The sequence below is a fragment of the Panthera onca genome, chromosome A2, assembly GCF_046562875.1.
Source record: "Panthera onca isolate mPanOnc1 chromosome A2, mPanOnc1 haplotype 2, whole genome shotgun sequence".
NCBI lineage: Eukaryota > Metazoa > Chordata > Mammalia > Carnivora > Felidae > Panthera > Panthera onca.
In genome coordinates, this window is record NC_138340.1 from 156,392,329 (window position 1) to 156,418,771 (window position 26,443).

General features: G+C 43.0%; 1 long non-coding RNA gene and 1 gene segment (V, D, J or C); one reads left to right on the plus strand and one right to left on the minus strand.

The window, feature by feature from the left end:
* LOC132674569 (uncharacterized) overlaps positions 1-26,443 on the minus strand; it is a 112,796-nt gene that overhangs the window by 36,215 nt on the left and 50,138 nt on the right. The gene's annotated exons all lie outside the window — the stretch shown is intronic.
* The window catches only part of LOC132675881 (T cell receptor beta constant 2-like), a 57,610-nt gene continuing 47,194 nt past the window's right edge, over positions 16,028-26,443 (plus strand). Inside the window, 1 exon segment of the C gene segment in view lies at positions 16,028-16,091. Coding sequence covers positions 16,043-16,091 — 49 coding nt within the window.

Below are 26,443 nucleotides of genomic sequence, written 5' to 3' on the forward strand. Positions count from 1 at the left end.
TTTTTTTTTTTTTTTTTTTGCAATTTTTAAAAAAATTTTTCTTAATCCTTATTTATCGTTGAGAGACAGGGAGACAGAGCACAAGTGGGGGAGGGACAGAGAGAGAGGGAGACACAGAACCCGAAGCAGGATCCAGGCTCTGAGCTGTCAGCCTAGACTCAGGGCTTGAACTCACAAACCCTGAGGTCATGACCTGAGCCAAAGTCAGACACTTAACTGACTGAACCACCTAGGCACCCTCTCTCTGGATTCTTAATCAAGCACTCAAGAGAACAGACCCAGGGGATACACTTAATTCTGTGCGCCTCCTGGGTTTTAATCACTCCTTTTACATTTATCTGTGTCTTTTCTTGAGATGTTACTGTGCCCGTTCCCTTTCTGAATGCAAAGGATACAAAATTGAATAGAAACACATCCTTTCTGCCAGGAGCTAATAGTCTAGGAAGAGAGTAATTAGAATAGAATAGAATAGAATAGAATAGAGGGGTGGTATTGGGAGGTCATGAGGTCTGGGAGGGAAAACCAAGAGATTTCAAAGACGCTGGCAATATTTTATTTCCGGAGTGGGGTTATTTGTTCAAGTGCTTATTGTATTGGTATGTTATCAAATTATTGGATATATATTCAATATCAGTGTTTTAATGTGGAGAAAACAACCTCATTGAACAATTGAAGGAGAAAGGAGAAGCCTATGGAAAGGTATACATTAAGCTGTTAACATTACTTCCCTAGAATGGGGATGGGGAGGAAGGAAGGAAGAAAATAAGCAAAAATAGATCACAAGAAAAGAAGTGTACTACTTAAATTAAAGGTTGATAGAAAAATCAGAGAAGAAAATGAGAGGTTATCTCACAATAAATGAACAAGCCAAAACATACCAAAAATATCAAGAAGGTGAAATATTCTGCAAAGCAGTGTTTAGCCTCAGAATCACAAAAACAACAGTAACGAAAGGGGCCTGTATTAAATGGAAAGATAATTAGATAATTAATCATCAAAAGCAATGCCCAGTCCTGGGTTAGAAACTGTGTTTAAATCCATGTAAAAGGGTTTTTTCAAACAGCTGCTAAACTCTGAATAAAAATTGGGTAGTAGATAAAATTAAAATGCATCGATAGTGAAAGATGATGATTATGAAAATTATATTAAGTTAATACAATTTTTTAAAAGGTTATAAAACAGTGTTCACAGAATGACATACTTTTTATCAAAGAGAATGTACACATGCACGCAGAGTGGGGGAGGAAAGGAGAGATCTGGAAAGACCATCACTAAGGTGTTAACAGGCATCATCTTTGGCAGTCATGTGGTTTTATCTTTATTTTCTAACTTTCTAAAAAATAGTGAGAGGCTAAGAGAAAAATTACCAGGTGTACTCACAACTGCAAAGAAAAGATCTTTCCCTTCCCCCGCCGTTCCCGAAACCACCCAGGGGTGCCCGGTCGTAGTCTGACATAAAGGCGGGAACCAATCAAGTTCTGCTGAATGGTTTGAAATAAAGGCGGGAACCAATCAAGTTCTGCTGAGCATTCAAATTTAAATGTCAACCTATAAGAACTCTGCAACCTCAAAAAAATCCCTAATTTGTTTGTGCCTGTCTATAAAAGAAGCTGTAAGATCCTTGCTCGGGGCCTCTTGCGTCACCGGCAACGAGTGCGCGGAGGACCGGGTTCGAATCTGCAATAAACGACCCTTGCCGCTTGGCTTTGGCTCTGGACTCTGGTGGTTTGTTTTCGGGGGGTCTCTCGAATCGGGGCATATCAATAGATGTTGTTTCTGTTGGCAAAACTAGATATAAAATTTTTTTTAAGTGAATATTTCTAGGGGCTCCTGGGTGGCTCAGTCAGTGGAGCGTCCAACTCTTGATTTCAGCTCAGATCATAATCCCACAGTAGTGGGATCAAGCCCCTCGTCGGGCTCTGTACTGAGCTGGAAACTGCTTGGGATTCTCTCTCTCTCTCTCTCTCTCTCTCTCTCTCTCTCTCTCTCCCCCTGTGCCCCTCTTCTCCTGCTTGCACTCTCTCTCTCTCTAAAAAAAGAAAAAAAGACAAAGAGTAAATAAAATGAATATTTCTAAATGAATAAAACACAAACTGGGTGTATTTAATGAGCTGGGATAAAAGCTTTCCTTCCAATGTCATGATGTGTTTTAGCTCATTGACACGAAGCAGTTTCATGATGATTATGAGTCTGCAAAGCAATCACGTCACAGGAAGGTTCTTGATGGAGCCTGAAAAAGCCTCATCCTTTTGCTACTCTGATGCCACCATGGGCTCAGGGCTCCTCTGCTGTGCAGCCCTTTGTCACCTGGGAGCCAGTGAGTCCTGAGCACAAAAGAAAAATCCAGTTCCCTCTTGTCGACTCCCAGCCCCAAGCTCTTCCCTCACAGGATCCCTCCTGGGCTTTGTCTACAGCTTCTGTGTCTTCTTCTTAAAGGCTGTCTTGATGCCAAAGTCACCCAGACTCCAGGACATCTGGTCAAAGGCAAAGGACAGAAAACAAGGATGGATTGTATCCCCGAAAAAGGACATACTTTTGTTTACCGATATCAACAGACCCAGAAAAAAAAGTTTAAGTTTTTTAATTTACTTTCAGAACAATCAAGTGCTTACTCAAATTGACTTGCTCAAGGAGCGATTCTCAGCTAAATGTCCCCCAAACTCACCCTGCAGCCTGGAAACCCGGTCCTCTGAACCCAGAGGCTCAGCGCTGTACTTCTGCGGCTATCGCAGAGCGCGGAAGTGTTAGCTCCTCTTAGTGCACAAACTCGTCGTGGACCCCACTCAGGAAGCAGGTGGCAAATTTGGTTGAAAGGAAGCAACAAGTCAACTGGAGCTAGCCTAAGCCACAGAGGCTTTAATACGAGGCTAAAAGATGTTCAGCAGCCATCAAGGAGTGATGGACAATTGTGGAAAAAAATACCACTTGGGCCAGGGGCTGGAATGACTGCCTCTCGGGGCTCACTTTTCTTCTTGTTTTGTCCACTTCATGTTCTTCTCTCCCTGTGTTCTGTCTTTCTCTTTTCTTCCAGTCCTCACGGTGGAAGGTGATGATGAGATGGTAACTGAAGGTCACGAGTTCAGTTGTCATCATTCCACTGCAATGCTACTGACCAGCTCACCTCATTCTAAACCTGGGGTCAAATCCAGGGGAAACAATAGCCTGGTCATGATCCAACCATGAGCCTTCTCCTAGAGCATTCAACCTTTACCACGTGTGCATGCACGCATGTATTTAAAATCATGTAAATCTTTATTATGCATGTAATTCTGCCTTTTAGATTTTCCCCACTCAGCTCAGGTGAGTGAAACGCTTCATTCTTCTGTATGTACGTGTAGTCTGTTGCTTCTAAGTGAGTTGCAGCGCTCCATGCTTGTTTCTCCGGGAAGACCCAGTTTTCCTCTGATGTCATGCAGCTTTGAGTATGCTTGTATACAACGCTTCCTGGACCTGTAGGATCATTTTATAGGATTGTACACCCAGAATCATGACTGCTAAGACATCGAGTACCATTTGTGTACATTATTTTCTGTATCTAGATACCATCAGAGGGCCCTGCAGGTTGGTGTATGAGTCTCAAATCTCACTTAAAAGTACATAAAGCTTCCCATATCCCCCACCCTCTTATGGTGTTATCCAGTTGTCTAGATTATTGCAGTCTAAGAAGGTAAAGAGATTCCAATCTCTCATCCACCCCCTTTCTCCTAGAACACCATCAGTGCTTACCTTAAAAATGCAGATGACAATTTAAGAAAAATAAATAAAACCAATAATTTAATAGGAAGAGAGAGAGAAGTTACTTTACACTCCTATACTATCAACTGGCAACAATCTAGAAAGCTGGATGATGGTCTCTCCCTCCCCACTTCTCCCATTTCCATTTTTTCTGACTGCTAATGAATTTGAGCCCTTCCTCATTAGATGGTGGTCCTGGATTTCTGTTCTTGAAATGGTCTATTTGTATTCTTAGGCCATTTCTCTACTGAGAGTTCTGTATTTTTCTCAAAGGTTTGTAGATATCAGTCCCTTTTTTATTTTAGAATAAAGCTGAAATATCGCCTCCCTATATGGTGCACCCCTGTCTCAAACTTCAAAGAGCCAGTAGGTATGGAGAGAAACAGGTGGGTATCCTCTGAGCAGGTGCACGTTACCTCCATTACATGAAAGACACCGCTATTTCTCCCCCATTGTTACTCCCATCATTGGGTATCACACAAACATTTCCAACCACTGCTGCCCCCCACACTGCTTACCACCCATCAACAACCTCATTTCATCCAGAAATGAAAAGAAAATGCTTCAATCCATTCGGCTATGCTTTTTGCCCCCTGGAGTAAACCAAATGAATTTTTCTCCCTCTTTTTCTAACTGGATTCTGCTGGCTGGTTACAGCAAGGAGCAGTAAAAATTCACACATTTTTCTTAAAGACTTAACATTTGTCCTCAGATTGTCTATTTCAGGACCAAATGCCATCCAGGGCAATCACCAATTTCATTGAGCTCTTGATATGATAGCTGATTCACATTAATTTCACCATTTTAAGTCACTGAGACATAAAAACATTGGGAATTTTTTAGTTACATTGCATGGAATTTTAGTCTCTGGGGAAGAGAGAAGAGTAAAAAGAGAGACACGATACGTGTATTTCAAATAACATGTATAGTTATGGCAAATAGATTTTTTTTTTTTTTTTTTTACCAAAAACATGAGAATGTTATATGCTCTGTAGGGAGAACTTTTTCTTTGGACAAATTAAAACAAATTCCTGAGGAATAAACTTAGGGAAACAAATTTTAAGTGATACCCAGAAAACTATCAGCATTTACTGTAAAGATGGATATAATCATTTAAGAAAAGGGGACACCTGGGTGGCTCAATCGATTAAGCATCTGACTTCAGCTCATGTCATGATCTCACAGTTTGTGGCTTCAAGCCCCACACTGGGCTCTGTGCTGACAGCTCAGGCCCTGGAGCCTGCTTTGGATTCTGTCTCCCTCTCTCTTTCTGCCCCTACCCCACTTGTGCCCCGCCCCTCAAAAAAAAAACATTAAAAAAAATCACACAAAGGAAAATATTAAAAATAATAATAATTTAAGAAAAGAATCAAACCAACAATTTAACAAGGAATGAGAAAATATGAATATAAAAAGTCTCATGTAAATTTGGAAATAAATAATACTTATGAAAATTGTTTAAGAACCCTTAAATGATGAATTTTGTTATCCAGTTTGATCAAGAACCCTATCAGAGGGTTACTCTTACAAACTTCTTATAATAGTGTCAGCTTGACAAGAGGATCAGAACCTTAAAAGTGCAATAAACACTGTCATAATTATATGACCTTAATGAGAATAACAGGAATTTGGCTTCAAGTCAGAACAGACAGTTGTTACCATACTTGCCTACATCTAGAAGCTACTGTAAAGCTTGATGGAATTTTTTAAGGCAGCTCTCAGGCATCAGACAGCAGGCAGTGGAGGGCCATCATCACAGAGAGGAGGGAAGATGAAAGGGGGTGTCATGATTGCCCCAGATCTGTGCATTGGAACAGCTTCTAAACTGCAGCACAAGAGATGGAAACCAAGCAGAGCAACATCAGGGAGACAGAGAGCAGAGTTCAGGGCTGAGCTGCTGTAGGGAAGGAAAATGGCAGACAAAGGGCTCCAATATTGCCCAGGGGTCAAACACCAAATAGCAGACACTTAGAGAGCCTCAGTGAAGCCTGACAGAGAGCAGGGCTGGAGATTCTGGCTGCCACACAGCCCAGGGGTCCATGTGAATCCTGACCAGCCAGAGAGGAGCGAGCCCACTGAATCCCCTGGGAATACACTTGGCACCTCAAGTCTGGGGGTCACACTTCAAGAAGGGGGCCACCCAGGTCCAAGAGCAAGAGCCATTCTACAACTGCCCTAACAAACTTCAACAAGCCTCCCTGGGAGCTAGCTGATCTGTCAATAAATTAAATGGCTTCTAGAGAAAAATCGCATAGCACTCGCTAAGTAAAGGCAGGAAGAAAGGAAGAAAGAAAGGAGAAAGAAAAATCTAGACTCTCAACCATGCAGCATGCACAATTTCAGTCATGCAATGAAAAAGTACTAGACATGGAAAGAAATGGGAAAATATCCCCCATACATAGGGGGAAATGGGCAATGGAAACCAACCCTGAAATAACACAGAAATTTCAGACAAGAAATTTTAAATAATTATTATTATAGAAATATGTTCCAGGATTTACAGGAAACTGTGTTCATAATTTGATCAATTGATAAAAGTGATTAACCCATAGCAGTCAAGACAAAAGGGGGAAAGACACAAATTCCCATATCAATGATGAAAAAGAGAATATCTCCATAAACACAACAGACCTTAAAATAATGGGATATCATATATAAGTATTACAACTAGACGAAATTACTTGAAAAACACAAACTTACCAAACTGATTCAGGGTGGAATTAGAAATGTAAAGAAATTGAATTACTTATCAAAAACATCCCCTCAAAGGAAACTACAGACCCAGATTCATTTCTTGGTGAACTCTGGTAAACATTTAAGGGGGAAAAAAATCATGCCAACTTACAGAAACTTTTTTTAGAAAATAAACTAAACTAGAACTACGAGTTTAGAACTACTTCACAACTCATTATGTGAAGCTAGCAAAAACCTGATGCCAAAATCTGGCAAAGATATCGCAGAACAATATTTTTATGACCGTAGATGAAAAAAATCCTTTTCAACATATTAACAAATCAAATCCAAATGCATATACATATGGATGTGTGTGCATATGTGTATATCCATATATAGTGGTAATACATCATGACCAAGTAGGTTTATTGTAGGAGAATTATTAGCAGAATAATGAAGAATAATCATTTGATCATCTTTTTTTATTATTTTTAATGTTTATTTTTTGAGAGAGACAGAGCATGAATGAGGGAGAGGCAGAAAGAGAGGGAGACACTGAAGCTGAAACAGGATCCAGGCTCTGAGCTGTCAGCACGGAGCCTGTTGCGGGGCTCAAACTCATGAACTGTGAGATCATGACCTGAGTCAAAGTCAACGCTTAACCCACCGAGTCACCCAGGCGCCCTTCATTTGATCATCTTAATAGATGCTGAGAAAAATTTGACAAAATCCAGTACTCGTTCAAAGTAAGCACTCTGATCAAACTGGTAAACAGAATTTTCCCAGTCTGTTGGAGGTGATCAACAAAGAACACACAGCGAACGTCCTGTTTAATGGTTAATATTGAACACTTTCCTCTTGTGGTTGGATTACGCTATGATGTTTACTCTCACCACTTTTCTTCAACATTAGATTGGAGGTCTTAACCAGACCTTGTGACAAGTGAAAAAAAAATAAGAGAAAAAAATAAAAAGTCCTAACTATTGTAAAGGAATAAATAAAATTATGATTATTTTCAGTTCACATGGTTGTGTATATTAAAAACATTAGGAACTCAATAAACAACAGCTAGAAATAATTAGTGAATGTAGCAAGATAAGACACATGGTCAATATAAAAAAAATCAAGTGTTTTTATGCTAATCGCAAACAATTGAAAAAGAAATGTTAGGAGACAATACCATATACGATAGTAAGGATAACAGGAATAAATGTAACAAAAGATGTTCAAGTGAACAACTACAAAACATCACAAAGTGAAATTAAAGAAAATATTAAAAATGGAAAGATGTACCATGTCTATGGATTGGAAATTTCAGTGCATTAAGATAGCAGTTTTTGCAACAAATAACATTGGAACAATTGGATGATCATGTAAAATGAAATATACTTGACTGATACCTCATCCCGTAAACAAAAGTCAATTTGAGATGGGTCATAGACCTAGTATAAAAGCTGTAATTACAAACCTTCTGGAAGAAAACAGGAAAACATCTTTGTGAGTTTTCTTACAACACAGAAAGCACTAACCAGTAGTAAAAATTCTTTGTGCCCAAGGATATGTCTACAGATCAATAATTCACAAATGAGAAGAGAGCTTCCAGTGTCCCTAGGATCACACCCAGGAACACACAGCACGTTGTGAAAAGCAGGGTGTGGGCGGAGACTGAGAGATGTGTGCTCTGCCTGTGGTGAGGGATGGGTCAGAGTAGAAGTGGGTTGTAAATAAGATTTAAGAATCATAAGAGCCATCCCAGAGGAGGGGGGATACTGGTCCGTACCATCAAGGACCGTCTGGGTTGTGCAGAAATTGGAGTGTCTTTTTTAATTCTGTTCCCACCCAATTAATGATGGGTGATGGTCGTTCACTGATGATGGTCGTTCACTCCTCCTCTGGCACAGATTCTGGTCCCAGTACGATGTATGTTTCTCTTCTCCTTGTCACGCGTCTGCACACTTCGCCCGTCAGACTCCACTAGCCCTCAACAGACAGGACCCCCGAAAACAGTTTACATTCACCTCCCAAATCTCTCCCACTCCAGTCACTGCCCACAGCAGGTGGGGGGGGGGGGGGCAGCAAAGCAGCATGTTTATGTTAAGAATTGCAGATTCAGGTGATGATTTTCCCACTAAGGACAAACCCAAATGACAATCGTTCTTACAATTGTCCTGTTTCTTTTAATCAAGCCCCTGGATAAGCAATTTATTGGGGGGGGGGGGAAACCCCAAGTTTCTATGGATATGATTAATGAAGAACTCTATCCAGAAAGAGAGAGAAGGGAGAGAACACTGGAATATGTCATAGAGAATGCGTACTCTGGCTGCAAAATGTGCCTGCATACTCCTGAATAAAGCAATGAGTATTCAGAATAACAGGAGAGAGAGAGAAATGGTGGCAAATGAACAAGAGAGGCCATGAGTTGGTAATTATTGAAGCCAGGTCACGTGGGGGTACGGGGAGGCTCATTGTATCATGACAGCATCTGTTTTATACATGTTATAAATTTTCGTAATCAAAAGAGAAGCTATTAAAAAGGAGACGTTCCTGATGTGATATACAGCCGAACCGATTAGTGTAGGAGGCTCTGGTATATCCCTGGATAAGGAACAAGGAGAGGCACAGACCTGGAGGGGCAAAGAAGATTAACCGATCACATCAATATTTCACATGATCTTTGTGGTTGTGCTGTCTTTGTTTTGTTTTTATTTTTAGTATGAAATTTATTGTCAAATTGGTTTCCGTACAACACCCAGTGCTCATCCCAACAGGCGCCAACCTCAATGCCCGTGGTTGTGCTGTCGTTGTACTTTGTCGTAATGAAATACTGAAGACTTTCCTCCTAAAGTCAGGAACAATTTATGTTGAGCTAAAATTACCTCTTCACGGAACTCTTTTCAGTTCATTCAAATGTGAGGGAAGGTGCTAAGTATTCTCTAAAGCGTATACCCACATTAAGAGAATACCTTCCTACAATTAGCCTGTATTTTCCATAAAGATCTGTGCCCAGGAAACATTGACCAGAACAAGAGCATCACTGAAGAGCAATGTAAATTTGGACCCAAGTTAATAGTGCTGGTCCCCTAGGAAAAGACAAAACTCTCAAACTTTATGGTGAATATGTTCAAATTGCATAGCCTACCTAGACCTGAGTGAGAAAAAAAATGAATAAATGCAGAAAAGAAAGAAAGAAAGAAAGAAAGAAAGAAAGAAAGAAAGGTTACAGTGTCACAACCTCCACAGGAACTAGTTTCTCTTTATGTGAAAGGAATCTGGATTTACTCCATAGCCTATTCAACAGGGATGAGGGCACGCCCTTGAGCTACTGAAATAGCTAAGGCGTGGGAAGAGGAAGAGACTAGTCTCTGGTCGGTGGCAGAGAAGAAGGAGGAAGAGAAGAGGGGGGAGTTGAAGAGTTTCAACATCCTCTGGTAGGAACCCCAGTAAGTAAACCAAGGCACCACCTGCCTGAGTAATAAGGGAGCGAAGGTAAGGCCCGGTGGGGAAAGGGGTGTGGCTGCATCTTTCTCCAAGGCCAGATAAGCTGTGAGGGGCAAGGACATCACTGACCGAATTTTTCCCATTTCCTATCTCAGTGCCCTGTTTCCCCAACACTCCAAGTTGGAAACGCCTCCATCTTGCCTCTCCCGACCATGGACCTCTTCTTGCTCCTGTGCTGTGTGGCCTTTTGTCTCTTGGGAACAGGTGAGTTTGGGAAACATAGGGAAGTCCTTACATCTCCCAGGTCCTGGCTGAAGCTTTTCCCTTGAGCCTGTGGCAAGAGGACCCTTCCTGAGCTCTGGCTCCAGTTTCTGTCTTGTTTTCTCACAGGCTCCGTGGATGCTGGCATTACCCAGACCCCAAGGAATGGGATTATAGAGACAGGAAAGAGCATTGTACTGGAGTGTTCTCAGACTATGGATCATGCCTATATGTACTGGTATCGACAAGACCCAGAACTGAGGTTACAGCTGGTCTACTTATCCTACGGTACCGACAATATTAACAAAGGAGAGGTCTCCAATGGGTACAGTGCCTCTCGAAAGGAGCGAGAGAAATTCTCCCTGTTCCTAGAGACTGCCATTCCCAAACAGACAGCTCTTTACTTCTGTGCCACCAGAGACTTTCACAGTGCTGCTTGGCCACCTGCTTTCTATACAGAAAGACAGGCACATTTGCTCAGAGGGGCACAGAAGGCTTCCCCCATGTGAGATGTGGGGATCTTTAGAGGTCTCAGTAGTTCTATGCTCCATGTGCCTCAATCTGAGCTTGAGGCCACATTAGATCAATGTCCCTAGGCCATGGGGTGACTGAAACCACAGGCTGGACTGAACCTATCTCCCTGCCCACTGACCCTCTTTATGTATTCTAGTGGGGCTAGCCCAATAGTGTCATTCTAGAATAAACCTGACATTTGTCAATACCACCATGATTTTCTGTTTTTCTTTTTCTTTTACTTTGGGGTGTGGTGGGGAGAGGAAGAGGGAGAGGGAGAAGAAGAGGGAGAGGGGGAGGGAGGAAGGGAGAGAGAGAGAGACAGAGAGAGAGAGAACCCTAGGCAAGCTCCATGCTTAGCAAGGAGCCTGATGCAGGGTTCAATCCCACGACCCTGGGATCATAACCTGAGCTGAAATCAAGAGTTGTACGCTCAACCAACTGAGCCACCCAGGTGCCCCCACCATGATTTTCAATAAGAACATCTCTTATTAGCTCAAACACAATGTGGTTTTCATGGTTCTTTTGCCTTTGTCTCTGCCCACTTTGCACTGTGCCCCTCTCCTCTCTGTTTCTACCAACTGCCCCTTCATCCTGCTGTCCCCTTCTCTGTCCTGGTTCCTCCAAGAGCCAGCCATTCTTCAGCTCTGTATTTGAGTGCCTTTAGACCAGGAACAAACCGACTACCTTGTTTTCTAAAACTTCATCCTAAATAAATTCCATTACTATTTAAATCTGACTCAGAAGGTGAAGTTTGTCAAGTACCAGGACTGGGATCTAGAAAAGTTATCTTTCATCCACTGCCCCACATGTGGATCTCTGCTGAGAATAATCTTAACCTGCAGGAGCAGGTAGACTGTGTCATTATCTGGATGTAGTGGATCTCCCAAAAATGTGCCTTCTCCCCATCATGGAGCCAAAGCTCGGAGCTTGGAGATTCCTCTTTCTCTCAAAGGCCCTGGAATAAGCCCCCAGCCCCCTGCATAGGGGACCCTCCTGGGAGCCAGCGAACTCCCGGCACAAAAATACTCAATCAAGGGCTCCATAGCGTAAAACCTGCCTAAGAATCAAATTGAGGACTTTCTCATGTGCTTTGTCTCTGTACTCCATGAGCCTCGATTATTTTGGCAAAAGAACCCATGACTCAGTGACAGTTCACTCAAAGAACCCAAATTATTTCATTTTCTACACGTTCTGATCTGAGAAGAATGTCATACCTTTTTTAAAAAAAAAATCTCCTGGGGGCGCCTGGGTGGCTTGATCGGTGAAACGTCTGACTTCAGCTCCGGTCATGATCTCACGGTCCGTGAGTTCGAGCCCCACATCGGGCTCTGTGCTGACAGCTCAGAGCCTGGAGCCTGTTTCAGATTCTGTGTCTCCCTCTCTCTCTCTGCCCCTAACCACTTGCATTCCCTGTTCATGCTCTGTCTCTCTCTGTCTCAAAAATAAATAAACGTTAAAAAAAAAAATTAAAAAAAAATCTCCTGTGTGAGTTCTAGCTCATCTGCTTTCCCTTTAAAAGGTCGGTTTGCTAGAATTTTGTTCTCTGCTTTCTATGCACACTTCATCAAAGCCTCATTCTGTAATAATAATTCTTCTCTCATAAACTATTAACTGTACTCTTTAATTATTTACTAGATATGTCTAGTAGATTTTCCCAGGACTTTTTCTTCTGCCTTCTTTTCCCCTTAGTATAGATATCCATCCTCAACCTTCCCACTCATGATCATGACAATTTCTTCACAAGTTCCAAACTGGTGGACTCAACTGTCTCCCGGACCTGCTCTACAGTTCAAACTCAAGTGATTTACTGCTGAATTTATCATGCCCTCTCCCCTACATGCACCCATTCTGGCCCAAACCCTGTGTTTCTTCTCAGTCTTAAACCACCATTCTAGATTCCTCCTTCCATAAGCCCTCATTAAATCCATTTGCAAATCTATTATTTCTGTATTTCATATTGTCATAGGTTTGGTTTTCTAGAAAGCAGACTTCGTTAGGGGAGATCAGTGTTCGGTGGGTTATTAGAAAATGCCGTTGATTGATGGGGGGGTGGGAGGGAGGGGAGGGTGGGTGATGGGTATTGAGGACGGCACCTTTTGGGATGAGCACTGGGTGTTGTATGGAAACCAATTTGACAATAAATTTCATATATTGAAAAAAAATGCCGCTGTGATCAACATAAGTAGAAGGGAAAGAAGGAAGGATGGACTGAGGAAGAAGCCGGGCTGTTCTGCAACCTTAGCAAAAACCTTAGCTGAGCCATAGGGTGGCCCTGAGAACCACCCGAGGTGGAGGTGAGGGGGCCAGGTCTTATACCCCACTCTCCTTGCAACGATGTCAGTGTGAATGTGTTGCCCTGAGAAAGGGCGTGCCCGCAGGTGGTGGGGACAGCTGAGACAATTCATAAAGAGGGCCGTCAGCCCGCAGCACCCCTAATGGATGGGGAAACTGTCCTTCACGCCTGAAGGGAGATACAGGGGACACATCAGTCTTCGATACACATGTTTATCTGATTCAGCTGCTCCTTTCCTTCCTTGGTGCTTCTACTCCAGTGCAGACTTTCATCATCCACTCCCCAGAAAAAAACCTTGGTGCCCTTCTTGATGGTCTATCAGCCTCTTACTTCATCTGCTTTACTCGGTCTTAGATGCTGCCACCAGCCTGATTGCATGTGGCATTCTTCACACGGTACACAAAGACTTTCATGAAAAGATCTGTGTCTGAAAATGCAGCCAAATCATCCACATTCCCTTCAGCCCTTTAGACTCTAGCTCAGCTGAAACGCCTTACATTTCCCTGACGAGGCCAAGGCCAGTTGGACAACTGTACCTTTGCAAATGTTCCCTCTCATCCGAGATGGACTCACTTCTTCACTGCTGGCTCACTCCTGCACAGCCTTTAATTCTTAGCTCAGAGATGAGCTTATCTGTAACGGCTATTGTGACTCCCGTGGACAGAGAAGATTCAGCTCTTATCCCTTCCAGATACTATACTTATTGTATTCTAGACTGACTCTCACCGAGTCTATATATTCTCTAGTTTAAGAGTGATGTCCCTCCAGGAGTGCCTGCGTACTCAGTTGGTTTCAGAGTCTCTCATTTTTGGCTCAGGCCATCATCTCACGGTTTGTGAATTCGAGCCCCGCATTGGCCTCTGTGCTGACAGCACAGGACCTGCTTGGGATTCTCTCTCTCTCTCCTCTCTCTGACCCTTCCCTATTCAACTCTTATCTCCCTCAAAAATACATAAATCAACTAAAATTTTTTTTGGAAAGAAGACTGATGTCCCTCCAATTTTATATCCCTAGAACTGTGTATAATGTCTGACTTAGCAAAGGAAAGATGGAAGAAAAGAAGGGAGGGAGGGAGGAAAGAAAAATAGACTCAAATACGTCTTCTTTCAAATACTCCTTCATCCGAGTGGGACCCGAGCCTCTCATATCTGCCCCAGCCCAAGACCTGCCCCAAGTTCTTCTTTCTTTAATTCCTTCCACTGTGAGAATCAGATTTTACACCCAGTTACTGCTGGCGTCTTCATCCGTTCACCACTCATTCTTAAATCTTCACACTTAGAACAACTTGGGGCCTCCCCCCTTCCTATTTCTTTAAAATTCATCAGAAAACCCTTCCCAAATCTCTAAGTGTTTATTCATCCTTTTCACATTTTTTTTCAGCAGGGGGCAGTAAAATTTCATTATTATTTTGTTCTTCCTAGATGCTACCTATTAAGGCAAGGCCAGCTTTCAAAGTAAAAGCAAAGACAGAATGTTGTTCAATTTTTCTTTAATTTTTTTTAACGTTTATTTATTTTTGAGACAGAGAGAGACAGAGCATGAATGGGGGAGGGGCAGAGAGAGAGGGAGACACAGAATCGGAAGCAGGCTCCAGGCTCTGAGCCATCAGGCCAGAGCCCGATGCGGGGCTCGAACTCACGGACTGTGAGATCGTGACCTGAGCCAAAGTCGGACGCTTAACTGACTGAGCCACCCAGGCCCCCCAGAATGTTGTTCAATTTTAATGATCACCCTTGTCTAAAGGAAGGCTTTCGCGGACAAGAAGATGTCAGGGTTTGGTAAGTCAAAATTGGTATATTCTTTTGGGATGTATGAGAGACCAAGAATGAACACGAGTGTGCAGTTGTCATACGTAAAATACATAAAGACCAGGGACACCTGGGGGGCTCAGTTGGTTAAGCATCTGACTCTTGATTTCAGCTCAGGTCATGATCTCACGATATCACAGTTCGTGAGTTCAAGCCCCACATCAGGCTCTCGCTGACAGTGTGGAGCCTGCTTGGGATTCGCCTTCTCTTCCTTTCTCCCTGCCCCTCCCCTGCTCATGCTCAAGCTCTCTCTCTCTCTCTCTCTCTGTCTCTGTCTCTCAAAATAAATATATAAACTCAAAAAAATGCATAAAGTCTGAAGAGGTCATCTGTCAGCTCCAAATCCCGGGTCAGCAGCAGCTAAGCAAGATTTTGAGTGACTGTCACCTGTGAATCCCAGTGAACCAGGGCAAAAAGAGGCAGAGGAAGGGGGAAGGGGTCCTGGGATTAATCTTTGTGACTCATGACTGAAGCTACAGACTTTTCTGTTGAAAACAAATGGGGGAAAGAGGACAGTACTTGGTGTGGATGCTGTTTACTGCGACAGCACCCAAAATATTTTAGCAAGTGTTACCAAAGCATGTATTAGAAAGAACTGCAGGTCTGAATTTTCTATTCTATCATGATTGACGGTGCAGTGAAGAGAAAGATGAACTTGATAAAATGGAGCCTAAGTTGATAAAGTCGGCAAAATCTGAACCCCAAGTCCATGAGAAACAAGACCAAGAAAGCAATGTAATTAGCACCTGACAATGACCATACGTTTTTCGGAGAACTCAGCACATGTCGCTTGCCGCCCTAAGCCCTTCCCACGTGTGACCTAAATGTGTTCCCTCGTGTAATCCTCCCAACACGGTCTCTTGTGCCCTGTCTGATCCAGCCGCCCTGTTCCCTGGGCCCTGGTTTTGAGCTCTTCTCTCAGCTTTGCAAAATCCATTCCAGCTCATCCTTCAGCTCACCCCAAACAGCCCTTCCTTTCCCGACCTTCCCAACTAGATCACATCTTCCTGTTGTGGCCTTTCAAAGCTCTGCAGTCCTCCCTTTCATAGCTTGTGATAGGGTTGCAATCTAATATTTTGCAAAAAGAGTAGAGACTTAAGATAAACCAGCAAAGCATCGAGCCTACTTGGCGTGAGAAAAGTAAACAGAAATATCAGTCTTTTGATAGGTAAAGGGAGATAGATGATACCGCTATGTCAACAGGATGGCTGTCGGGCCCAGATGATCTGCAGGGACTGTGTTGTCACGTGGTGACCTCATCAAGAGCCCACCCCTCTTCCCCAGAACTGGGAGACACCCTTCCTGCTCTAACTGTGCCATGGCTGTCAGGCTCTTCTATTACGTGGCCCTTTACCTTCTGGGTGCAGGTAAGTCACTGACACAGATTTCTTTAAAATCAGAAAGAAACATTTTCCCCTGTTCTGGCTTTGAACCTGGTTCCAGCATCAAGGTCCACCCGGGACCCTGTCATCAATTTGTGTCTCCTTTTGTCAGGTCTCGTGGATGCTAGTGTCTCCCAGACCCCAAGACACTATGTTTCAGGAACAGGAAAGAAGATTACTCTGGAATGTTCTCAAACTATGGGCCATGAGAACATGTACTGGTATCGTCAAGACCCAGGAAAGGCACTACAGCTGATCCATTATTCATATGGTATTAATACCACGGAGGAAGTAGAGGCCTCCTCTGGATCAACCGTCTCTAGAATAAGGAAGGAGCATTTTCCCCTAACACTAGAGTCCACCAGCCCCTCACAGACATCTCTGTACTTCTGTGCCAGCAATGAATCCACAGTGCTACACAGGCACCTACAGCCTGCATAAAAAAGTGAGGAAGCCCCACCTTAACCTCATCTGAAACTACAAAAGCCACCGAAGATTTTCCCAGACTCCTCGGCCCTGAGAAGACAGTGCGGTCTGAATGACGGTGTGGGTAGAAAACTAACCCTGGGTCAGTCTCTACGAAGATGGGGAATGGCCAATTCCACATTCGAGGACTGACTTGTCCCCTGCGTTTTTATTCAGTCTAACTAGAGGTTCATTACTTCTGTGGATTGTTTCAAGAAACAAACTTTTAGTTCCATGGATTTCCTCATTGTTTTTCTGTTTTCTGTTTATTTGACCCCAAATTGGATCTTTATTATTCCTTCCCTATTCTTACTTTTGGTATACTTTTTGCTTCTCTTTACAGTTTCTGAAGGAAGAAATTTAGCTTAGAATGCAGACCTTTGTTTTTTTTTATTCTCTAATGTAGCCATTTAACGCTATAAATATTCTTTTAATCACTACTTCATTCCATGTGATTTCATATTTTATATTTCTTTCTTCAGTTAAAAAATATAATTTTCTTTGAGATTTCTTCTGTAATCCGTGATTCATTTAAGAGTATGTTGTTAAATTTCCAAGTATTTGGGAATTTTCCAAATTTCTTTCTGTTGTTTATTTCTAAGTAATTTGATCTGAGAAGATACTTTGCATTCTCTCAATCCTTTTATATATGCTGAGATTATTTTATGGCATAATATGTGGTCTATATTGGAAAACATTCTATACATTCTTGAAAAGAATGCATATTCTTTGGCCGTTGAGTAGAGTGTTCTAAAACCATCAGTTAGATCAACTTGGTTGATAGTGTTGTTCAGTCTCTTTACCCTGACTTGTTCTCTGTCTAGTTGGTGCAATCAATTTTTGAAGGTAGAGGGGCACCTGGGTGGCTCAGTCAGTTGAGCGCCCAACTTCGGCTCAGGTCATGATCTCGCAGTACGTGAGTTCGAGCCCCGCATCGGGCTCTGTGCCGACGGCTCAAAGCCTGGAGCCTGCTTTGGATTCTGTGTTTCCCTCTCTCTGTGCCCCTTCCCCACTCATGCTCCATCTCTCTCTGTCTCTCAAAAATGAATAAACATTAAAAAAAAATTTAAAAAAATTTTTTGAAGGTAGAGCATTGAAACAACCAACTATAGTTTTGATATGTTCATGTCTTCTGTCATTTCTGTCAGTTTTTACTTCATGCATTTTGGAACTCTGTTGCTATGTGTCAGGAGACACCCCAGTGTTGCCCATGCAAATGCTCTTTACACAAAAATGGACTAAATTTAGAAATTTATCGGATGCCACCAACTTTACCAATATATGCAAAGTGGGAATCTCAGAAAGAGAGGAGCAAGAGAAAGAGGAGCAAAGAATTCATAGCCAAAAATTTCTCTAGTCATTGAAAACATTAATCAAGAGAATCTAGAAACTTAATGACTCTTAAGTACAATAAACACAGAGATACTCATCTAGACATTATAGTCAAACTTCAGAAAGCCAAAATACACAGAGAAAATATTGAAATAAACCAGAGAAAAATGACTCATCATGTGTAGGAGACCAGCAATATGGCTGAAATGATGGAGGTCAGAAGATATGTGACATGTAAGAAGAAACAAACAAAAGTCGCCAAGAATTCTATACCCAACAAAGATACCCTTTGGAAACAAAGGTGAAATAAAGACATTCCCAGATAAGCAAAAAATAGGAGATTACTAGTTAGCAGGCTTGCCTTACAGAAAAATCTTAGGGCCATCAGGCTGAAAGAAAATGACACTGACAGTACCTTGAATCCACAGGAAGAAATAAAAAGCACCTGAAAAAGTCAATATAAAGGGAATGACAGGTAGGTAGGTAGGTAGTTAGATAGATAGATATAGATTGATAGATAAACACAAAAGCAGAAGCTAATGAGGTAGAAAATTTTGAAACAGTAGAACTAAGAAATACATAATAAGTTCTTGGGAAAAATAGAAAATTGCTTGTCAACTAAAAGACAGGGAGAACAAATATACTAAATAAGGAATGACAAGGGAAAATTATCAAAATAGAGTACATTTTTAAAAACAGTATTTTGTACAATTCTCCACAAATAACTTCAAGTCCTAAATGAAATGGATCACATTTTAGGAAAATGCAGTCTAACAAAACTGACTCTAATGCAGATAGAAAGTCTAAGCAGAACAGTGGCTAATGGCCCTAAGAGAAATACGTGCACCATCACCATCCCAGCAACAAAGCAGCCCCAATAAAAATGAAAGGTGGGAAGAGAGTTTATGGGGCATTTAGCGGCATGCACATTCCCAGAATCATATTCCCTGCAACTTTCTCCTTTACTGGAAGAAAACTGGTAGCCAAAGGAACAGAAATCGCTACAACAGAAATATCAGTTGGATGAAGTATTTACTATAAACAGAAATGTTTACATGAAGACAAAATTCTTCAGAATTCTATCCTAATTCTCATAATAAGAGCCCAACCTGGTTAACAAGGATGCTTCGGCATGATAAGAAAGTACTTGGAATCACTTCAGACTCGCTAAAGGCTGAAGATATTTGTTTACAAATAAGAAATAGGAGGCACATGGGTGGATCAATCAGTTAAGCAACCAACTTCGGCTCAGGTCACGACCTCGCAGGTTCATGAGTTCAAGCCCCACGTTGGGCTCCGTTGCTGACAGCTCAGAGCCTGGAGCCTGCTTCAGATGCTGTGTCTCCCTCTCTCTCTGCCCCTCCCCTGCTCACATGCTGTCTCTCTCTCTCAAAAATAGATTAAAAAATTAAAAACTATATTTAGAAAGAAAGAAAGAAAGAAAGAAAGAAAGAAAGAAAGAAAGAAAGAGAAAGAAAAAAAGGAAGAAAAGAGACCCACCAAGAATTTAGAAAAAAAAAAATTGGGCTTGAGCAAGCCATCTGCCGAAAGTATGCTCAAGGTTTGCAGCAAGAATAGACAGAGTTAGCCTAGGACACCAGAGAGTAAAGAATATTTTGCATTTCAGGCAGATGGAGATAGCATACTAAGTGTGCTTTTACTTTTAGAAGTTAGAGTAAATTGAAAAATAATTCCTGAAGGCATAAGACTCCAGTCAAACTCTTAAGAGAGAGAGAGAAGGAGAGAGAAAGAGAGAGAGAGAGAGAGAGAAAAACCTTGAGAAATTCATTATTAATAGTTGAAAATACAGGTTTTGGAATTCGACTTACCTGGCCACTTCCTAGTTTTACCAAGGTGCTGAGCCTCTCTAAAGACATTTCCTAGTCTGTAGAATGGAGTCAGTAATATGTATCTCCCAGAGTTTTTATTTAGTTGAGAAAACGTGTATGGACTGCCTAACGCAACCCCCAGCACAAAAATTTGACTCAATAATAAATGATGATGTTAGTAGCGGTAACATCATTAGCAGCGCTTCTAGTTCACCATTTTGCGAGCTCGATCTTAATGAGTGGGTACTTTATACGGGGCTTTGTTACAACCTCTTAACGTTTGAATTTTAACCCATTCGATCTTCACAGCATCTCCGCGAGGCACACGCTTTCATTGGCACGAATTAGTGACAGTAAAATTAAGGCACGAAACGGTTCGTTTGCTCACCTACGATGAAAGGAAGCGGCGGAGCCAGTATTCGAATCCAGGCAGTTTCCCTCTAGAGCCTTCCATAGTAACCGCTAACCTAGAGGCAGTAGTGGTCGTCAAAGAATGCCGGCCATGAAAAGCTATGTCTGAGGCAGAAAGAACGCAAAGGAATAGCATGTATAAACCCAAAAGAACAACCACGTCTCCCAATCTGAATTGCCCAGAGGAGTGGAGCCTAGCCGGGTGATGCTCTGTGATGGGAAGGAAGGACCCCATTTCTGCAGGATCTGGGACCATGGGCGCGGGTGGGACAGTGACATCACAGGCAAACCACCTACAGGCTGACGAGAGCTGGAAGATGACGCGTCCCTTCTTTTATCATGCCTTGGGGAGCAGGCTCCTCTGAGGAACCAGCTTTTTGTCTCCTGGGAGCGGGTGAGATCATGCAGCGCAAGGAAAACTCACACACTGGGATTTCTAGGCTGTGGCATAAACCTTATTTTTTTTTTTCATGGACCAAACGACCTTCCTGGTGGACCCTGCCTATCACTTCTGCCTCCTTCTCTCCCAGGTCACTTGAATATTCAGGAAATCCAGAATGGGGCGGGGGGGTGGGGGGGAAGCTTTTGTTTGAATGTCTTTAGGACTTTGCTCGTAACAGAATGTTCTGGCGTGACCAAGTCCCAGGGTTGGGGCTACAGCTGATCCACAGCTCACTTGCTGCTGGCCACACCAAAGAAGATTCCCTGATGCGTGCAGTGCCTCCTGGAAGAAGGAGGAGGTTTCTTCAGGCCCTGGACCCATCTTTGCACTCTGTGCTAGCATTCTATGATGATCCACAGCCACCTCCTCAGGTGGCCCAGAATTTGAGAAAAAAAAAAAATCATCCTAGAAATAGCGTTAAACGGCAGAAAGCCACATCTATGACATTGGAACTTCAGTTCATCTGTGGTGACTCACATCCCACAATTTCCCTGAAATGTTTTTTTCCCCAGGCAAGCAGTTTTGAGAGCAGTTACGAGGTCACCCAAAGGGATCAACAACTACCAGTGCCTGCAAAGTGTTTGTCCCCACTGGTAAACCTCCGGTAAAACGAGTTCCTACAACAGATCCAGACCACCTCTGAGCATGTTCCAGGCACCTACCAGATTTTCCTTTGTTTGTGCACCTTTTCCTGTTCCGTTCCCTCCACCATAACCTGCTCACAGCCCAGGAAACACAGGCATTATGGGGAAAGCATGCCGAGATTATATGGTGGAAATTCATGGAAATGAAGACATTAAGCCTGGCTAAAATCAGAGTACTTTTACAGTAAAATTTCAAGCTGCGGAGAGAGGTACCATGGTTTCCCATGAGGAAGTGAGTTTCCAGAGAAGTATTGGGAGAAAATCCTCAAGGGTTCATGCAACACTGCTCAACTCACAATAAGGGTCTGGTAAAAATTCTAATGCTTTTATTTGATTTTATTTTTTATTTTCGAGAGAGAGAGAGATAGAGAGAGCGAGAGCACACTACTGGGGGAGGTGCAGAGAGACAGGGGGACACCAGCCAGCCTGATGTGGGGCTTGAACTCATGAACCATGAGATCACAACCTGAGCCGAAGTTGGACGCTCAACTGACTGAGCCACCCAGGTGCCCCGGGTCTGGTAAAAATTCTAAAAACACGAACCCACCATATCAGAAAGGATATATCGTATAAGGGAAATTAGAATTCATAGAGGTAAAAAAACCAAAAAACCAAAAAAACCTGCCACGCTAATGCTTTAAGAGAACATCATACGTGATTGTGTGACCTAAATGAAGGAAACCAACCACATTCTATTAAGCCTAAGAGGCTTTTGATTCTTCTCTGAAGCAGTGAGGGAGGCGGGTGTGGTCTCCAGCCAGGAAGCAGCTGAAAAAGCGTGGGCCTCGGAGACTAAGTTCATCACAGCACCAGACGGCACCATTCATCAGGTCCTGCTATGAGCACCAGGTTCCTCTGCTGTGTTGTCCTTGTCTCGTCAGAGTAGGTGAGTCCTGGGCACCTGTCACCGTCTTCCCAGGATCCACCCAGAGAACGTGTTTTCAGGACAGTAGCATCAGTCTCCCCTCCCCAGGCTCTGCCTTTATTTGACCACTTTTTTTTTTTCTGCCACAGGCCTCAAGGATGCTGTAGTCACACAGTTCCCAAGACATAAGATCTTGGGGACAGGAAAGAAATTAATCCTCCAGTGCACACAGGATATGAATCACTTTTCAATGTACTGGTATCGCCAAGACCCTGGATCTGGCCTGCAGCTGATCTACTACTCAACTGGTACTGAAGCCTTTGAAAAAGGAGACGTCCCTGAGGGGTATCACGTCTCTCGAAACGAGTTGCCGAATTTTCCCCTGACCCTGGACTCTGCCAGCGCCAATCAGACATCTGTGTATTTCTGCGCGAGCAGTTTATCCACAGCGCTGCACAGCCACATCCTCTCTGCACAAGAAAGAGGCAAACCAAGGAGGGAGGGGACACTGCCTTCAAGATTCCCAAACTGTGGGGCACCTGGGTGGCTAAGCCCGTGAAGCCTCCGACTTTGGCTCAGGTCGTGATCTCGTGGTTTGTGAATTCCAGCCCTGCGTCCAACCTGCTTCTGATTCTCTCTCTCTCTCTCTCTCTCTCTGCCCCTCCCCCACTTGTTCTCTCCCTCTCTCTCTGTCAAAAATGAATAAAAATTTTAAAATTAAAAAAACAGATTCCTAACCCAAATTAGGGAAAGTTATCACATGAGATTGTATGGAATCCCTGCCTTGACTTTAATATTCCTTGCTTCCTTTTTTTTCCCCATTCTTGTCCCTCTAAGACATCTTTCCTGTCATAATCAAAATCTTTACCCCTGGTTGATATTACACTAGACCAGAGGGCATTAACCCAAAGTGAATATTTCCTAATGTGAACTTCAATTTTCAGATACAGATGTAGGGGAATTTTGATAAAACTGAAGCCTGATCAAGTAAAGAGAAAGACCCTCAGATTTGCAAAGATCCTTCAAAGATTCTACAATGGCGTCTCTCAATAATTGAGTCATACAGGAAAATAAGTCGGGAGGGGGGCTTCCTCCGATGTGAACTCCTGAGCGTGAGTAACGTAGATACAGAGGGTGATGACAAGTTCTCAGACAACTCGTGAACTCAGGATTACCGAGAAGGAGAAAAAGTTCGTGGAAGGGAGAGCGGTAGGTAATAAGAGACACAAAATGTGTTTGTTCACAGGGATCGTTAGGGAGCAGAACCTCACTTGGGTAGATGCAGGTGTCATGTTGAAAACGAAAACGTGTGCTGAGTAGGTAGATCAGAGACGCAGCAGGCTCATTGCGCAGTTCCCCAAAGGCAAATGTTGGGTGATAACCAACTGTATTCGTTTTCTGTTGCAGTGTAACAAATCACTGCAAATTAGACGGGTTGCAACAGTACTGATTCGTCATCCCGCACCTCGGCATGTGGGAAGGTGAAGGTGGTGGGGCTGGGCTCTCTGCTCAAGGTCTGCTGAAACCACCATGTCATCTGGCTGCACTCCCTTCTGGAGCCCACTCCTCCTCCCTGCTCATTCTTATTATTGGCAGAATTCACTTACTTGCGGTGGTAGGAATAAGATCCTGTTTCCTTGTTGGTGGTCACTGGGGGGTCGCCCTCAGTTCCTTGCATTCTCTCTCTGGTCCCCTTCATCTTCAAGGACGGAAATGCACATCAAATCCTACTTATGCCCCAGAAAGCTCTTTGACCCCCTCGTTCTGCTACCAGCTGGAGAAAACTGTGCCTTGAAAGGTCTCATGTGATTAGAGTAAGATGGGGTCATCTGGATAATATCCCTTTTGCCAAATACTGTAACACAATCATAGGAGCGACAAGTTGTCATATCCGTAGGTACCACCTATGCCCAAAGAGGAGGGGCTAATACGTGGGCAAGGGTCCCTGGGCGTTGTTCTGAGCATTCCGTCTACCACACCAAAGGAGAACACATACCAAAAGTATCGGGACAGGAAATTCAGAGAGCATGCAACCAAATACACTAAATTAGAATTCAGAACTACTTGAAAGATGTTTCTGAGTCTTGGACACACAATAGATCAATTTTTCTTCCTATTGTTTTATCAAGGACACAGAATAAAAGTAGAACGGAGTGGCCCTTGGTAAAGGGAGCAAAGAGAAGTTACAGGAAGGAAAGGGGAAGAAGAAAGATCTAGTTCCTACTGGAAGGACACCAAAGCCTCAGGCTAAAGAACCATATCGTTTTAGTCTCTGGGTTGAGAAAAGAGACAAGAGATGAGACCAGAACAGCTGCCCATGAAAAGGATGGAGTGAGAGTTGAGAGAACTTTTTTGAAGAGAATAAACTCGGTGGGCAGAGGGAAAGCGATCTGTAATAAGCTTCGTTACTATGAATTTTGAGGTAACCTGACATGGAAATAACTTAACAGTTCATTGATTATTTGGGGGAGGTAGTATAATCTCTTGAAACTCCAATGAGTCAGAAAGTGAACAACCTTGATGTGGGGCCTCGGGGAAACAACAGATATCAGGATCCAGTTAGCAGGACATTATTGGATGTGATTTTAGTTTCGTTATCAGCCACTTTGCGAAAGTTTCCTGGAGAAGAAATTGGAGCATCATCTGGATACTGATCAGTGTCTCGGGCAGCAAATTGTTTTTCTCCTGAATTGACCTACTCTTCCGTGATCAGACAACAGAGCTCTTGTCAGGGTAACCCAAGTACTAATGAGTCAAGCAGGACTGAATTCCACCTGCTGCCATAGATGGAGAGTGATCATTGGAAGAGGAGAGAAAAGTTACTTTCTTAGACAGAAAAGCTACTTTCTGAGAAGTTATCAGTCTTTTGTCTTTCTCTACAAGGTGGCTGCCTTCCACCATCCCAAGATGGGGGCTGGGAGCATAAAGAATCCCACTCTGTAATTAATGAGTTCTAGATCCGTCCCCTCCACCCCCATTACTAATTTCAACTCAAGTCCATTCAGGACACCAACTGACTACTCCCTCCTGGAGTTTAAACACAACGTGTCACCTTTGACCCACAGCCACCCTTCTGGTTTGCCGATTTGGTGAATTGACACGTGAGGCATTTGCTTGCATGAGATTGAAGTTGTCCTACATTTCTCGTTCTCCTTTACCCTGGACACTCAATCCGTCTCCAAGTGCTTTGATTTCTAACTCCTACATAACCTTTCTCTTCATCCTTTCTCTCAGTGCAACCACTGCCATGTTCATGCTCTTCTAATCAGCTCCACAGGTAAATTTACCTCTTTAACTATTTCTCCAGCTCCAGCCTCCCCCATCTAATGCGGTATAAGCCTCCCAGTACCAAGTGCCATCATCCTGACTGCAAGAACCTGGCCATGTCACTCCCTTCCGCTGCATCCGTCCATGGCTCTCTGTGGTCTATCAGACATAAAAGCTAAATATATTAGCATGGGGAAAAAAACTTATGACAATCCTTTTAAACAATTTGAAAGGAAGGAAACTAAATACCTTACAAGAAAGACATCCTTGCATTAGAATGTCAAGTTCTCATTAGAGTCCAGAATAATGATAAAAAGCTCTTTATTTTTCCCTCTTGAGTTACGGATCTCTTTTTCCATTAGGTCCATCACAGTTGGGCATTAGGGAAGACCTACCCATGTGCTGTATGTACCTGGAAGAGGTCCGTGCTTCAGAGTCTTCAGGTCTTCTCACAGGAGGAGAAAACCAAACGACCTGACCAGATCCGGCCTCCAATTGACACTCGAGATATTTCCCGCCCCTCTGTCTTCCTAGGTTTACCAGTTCTTAAAGCACATGTGTACTATGCTGACAAGTGCTCTTTTTCCTTCCATCTACTAAACCTTTTTCTAGTTCTCAAGCTTGATAAGGGTCAAGAGAGTCCTGGGTATGGTGGTGGGTTTCGGAAGACACAGAAGTGAATCCCCAGGACAGAGATGTGTGGCGGTGGACAAAACTTCCTGCATACATAAGGTGTGATCACAGCCCTTCTAGAAAATCCACCCACACCTCCCGGCAGTCATGTTCTCACACACTTGACTCTAGCAACATCGAACTCCAGCTATTTCCAAACATGCAGCACATAGCATTTCCCTTGAATGACCTCAACTCATTTTGCTCTTCAAAATCTCACTTACAATAGCACTATCTAAGATGTGCTTTGTTTTCCCAAGATCGTGAGCTCCTTCCTCTGTACTCTCACTACACCTTACACAGTTCTTCCTTCCTGCAGATGCCAAGTTAAAATGATTAGTGGTATGGCTAACTTCCCATTGGACTACAAAATCTTCAATGTAAGAAGACACGTGTTGCCATCAGTCCTT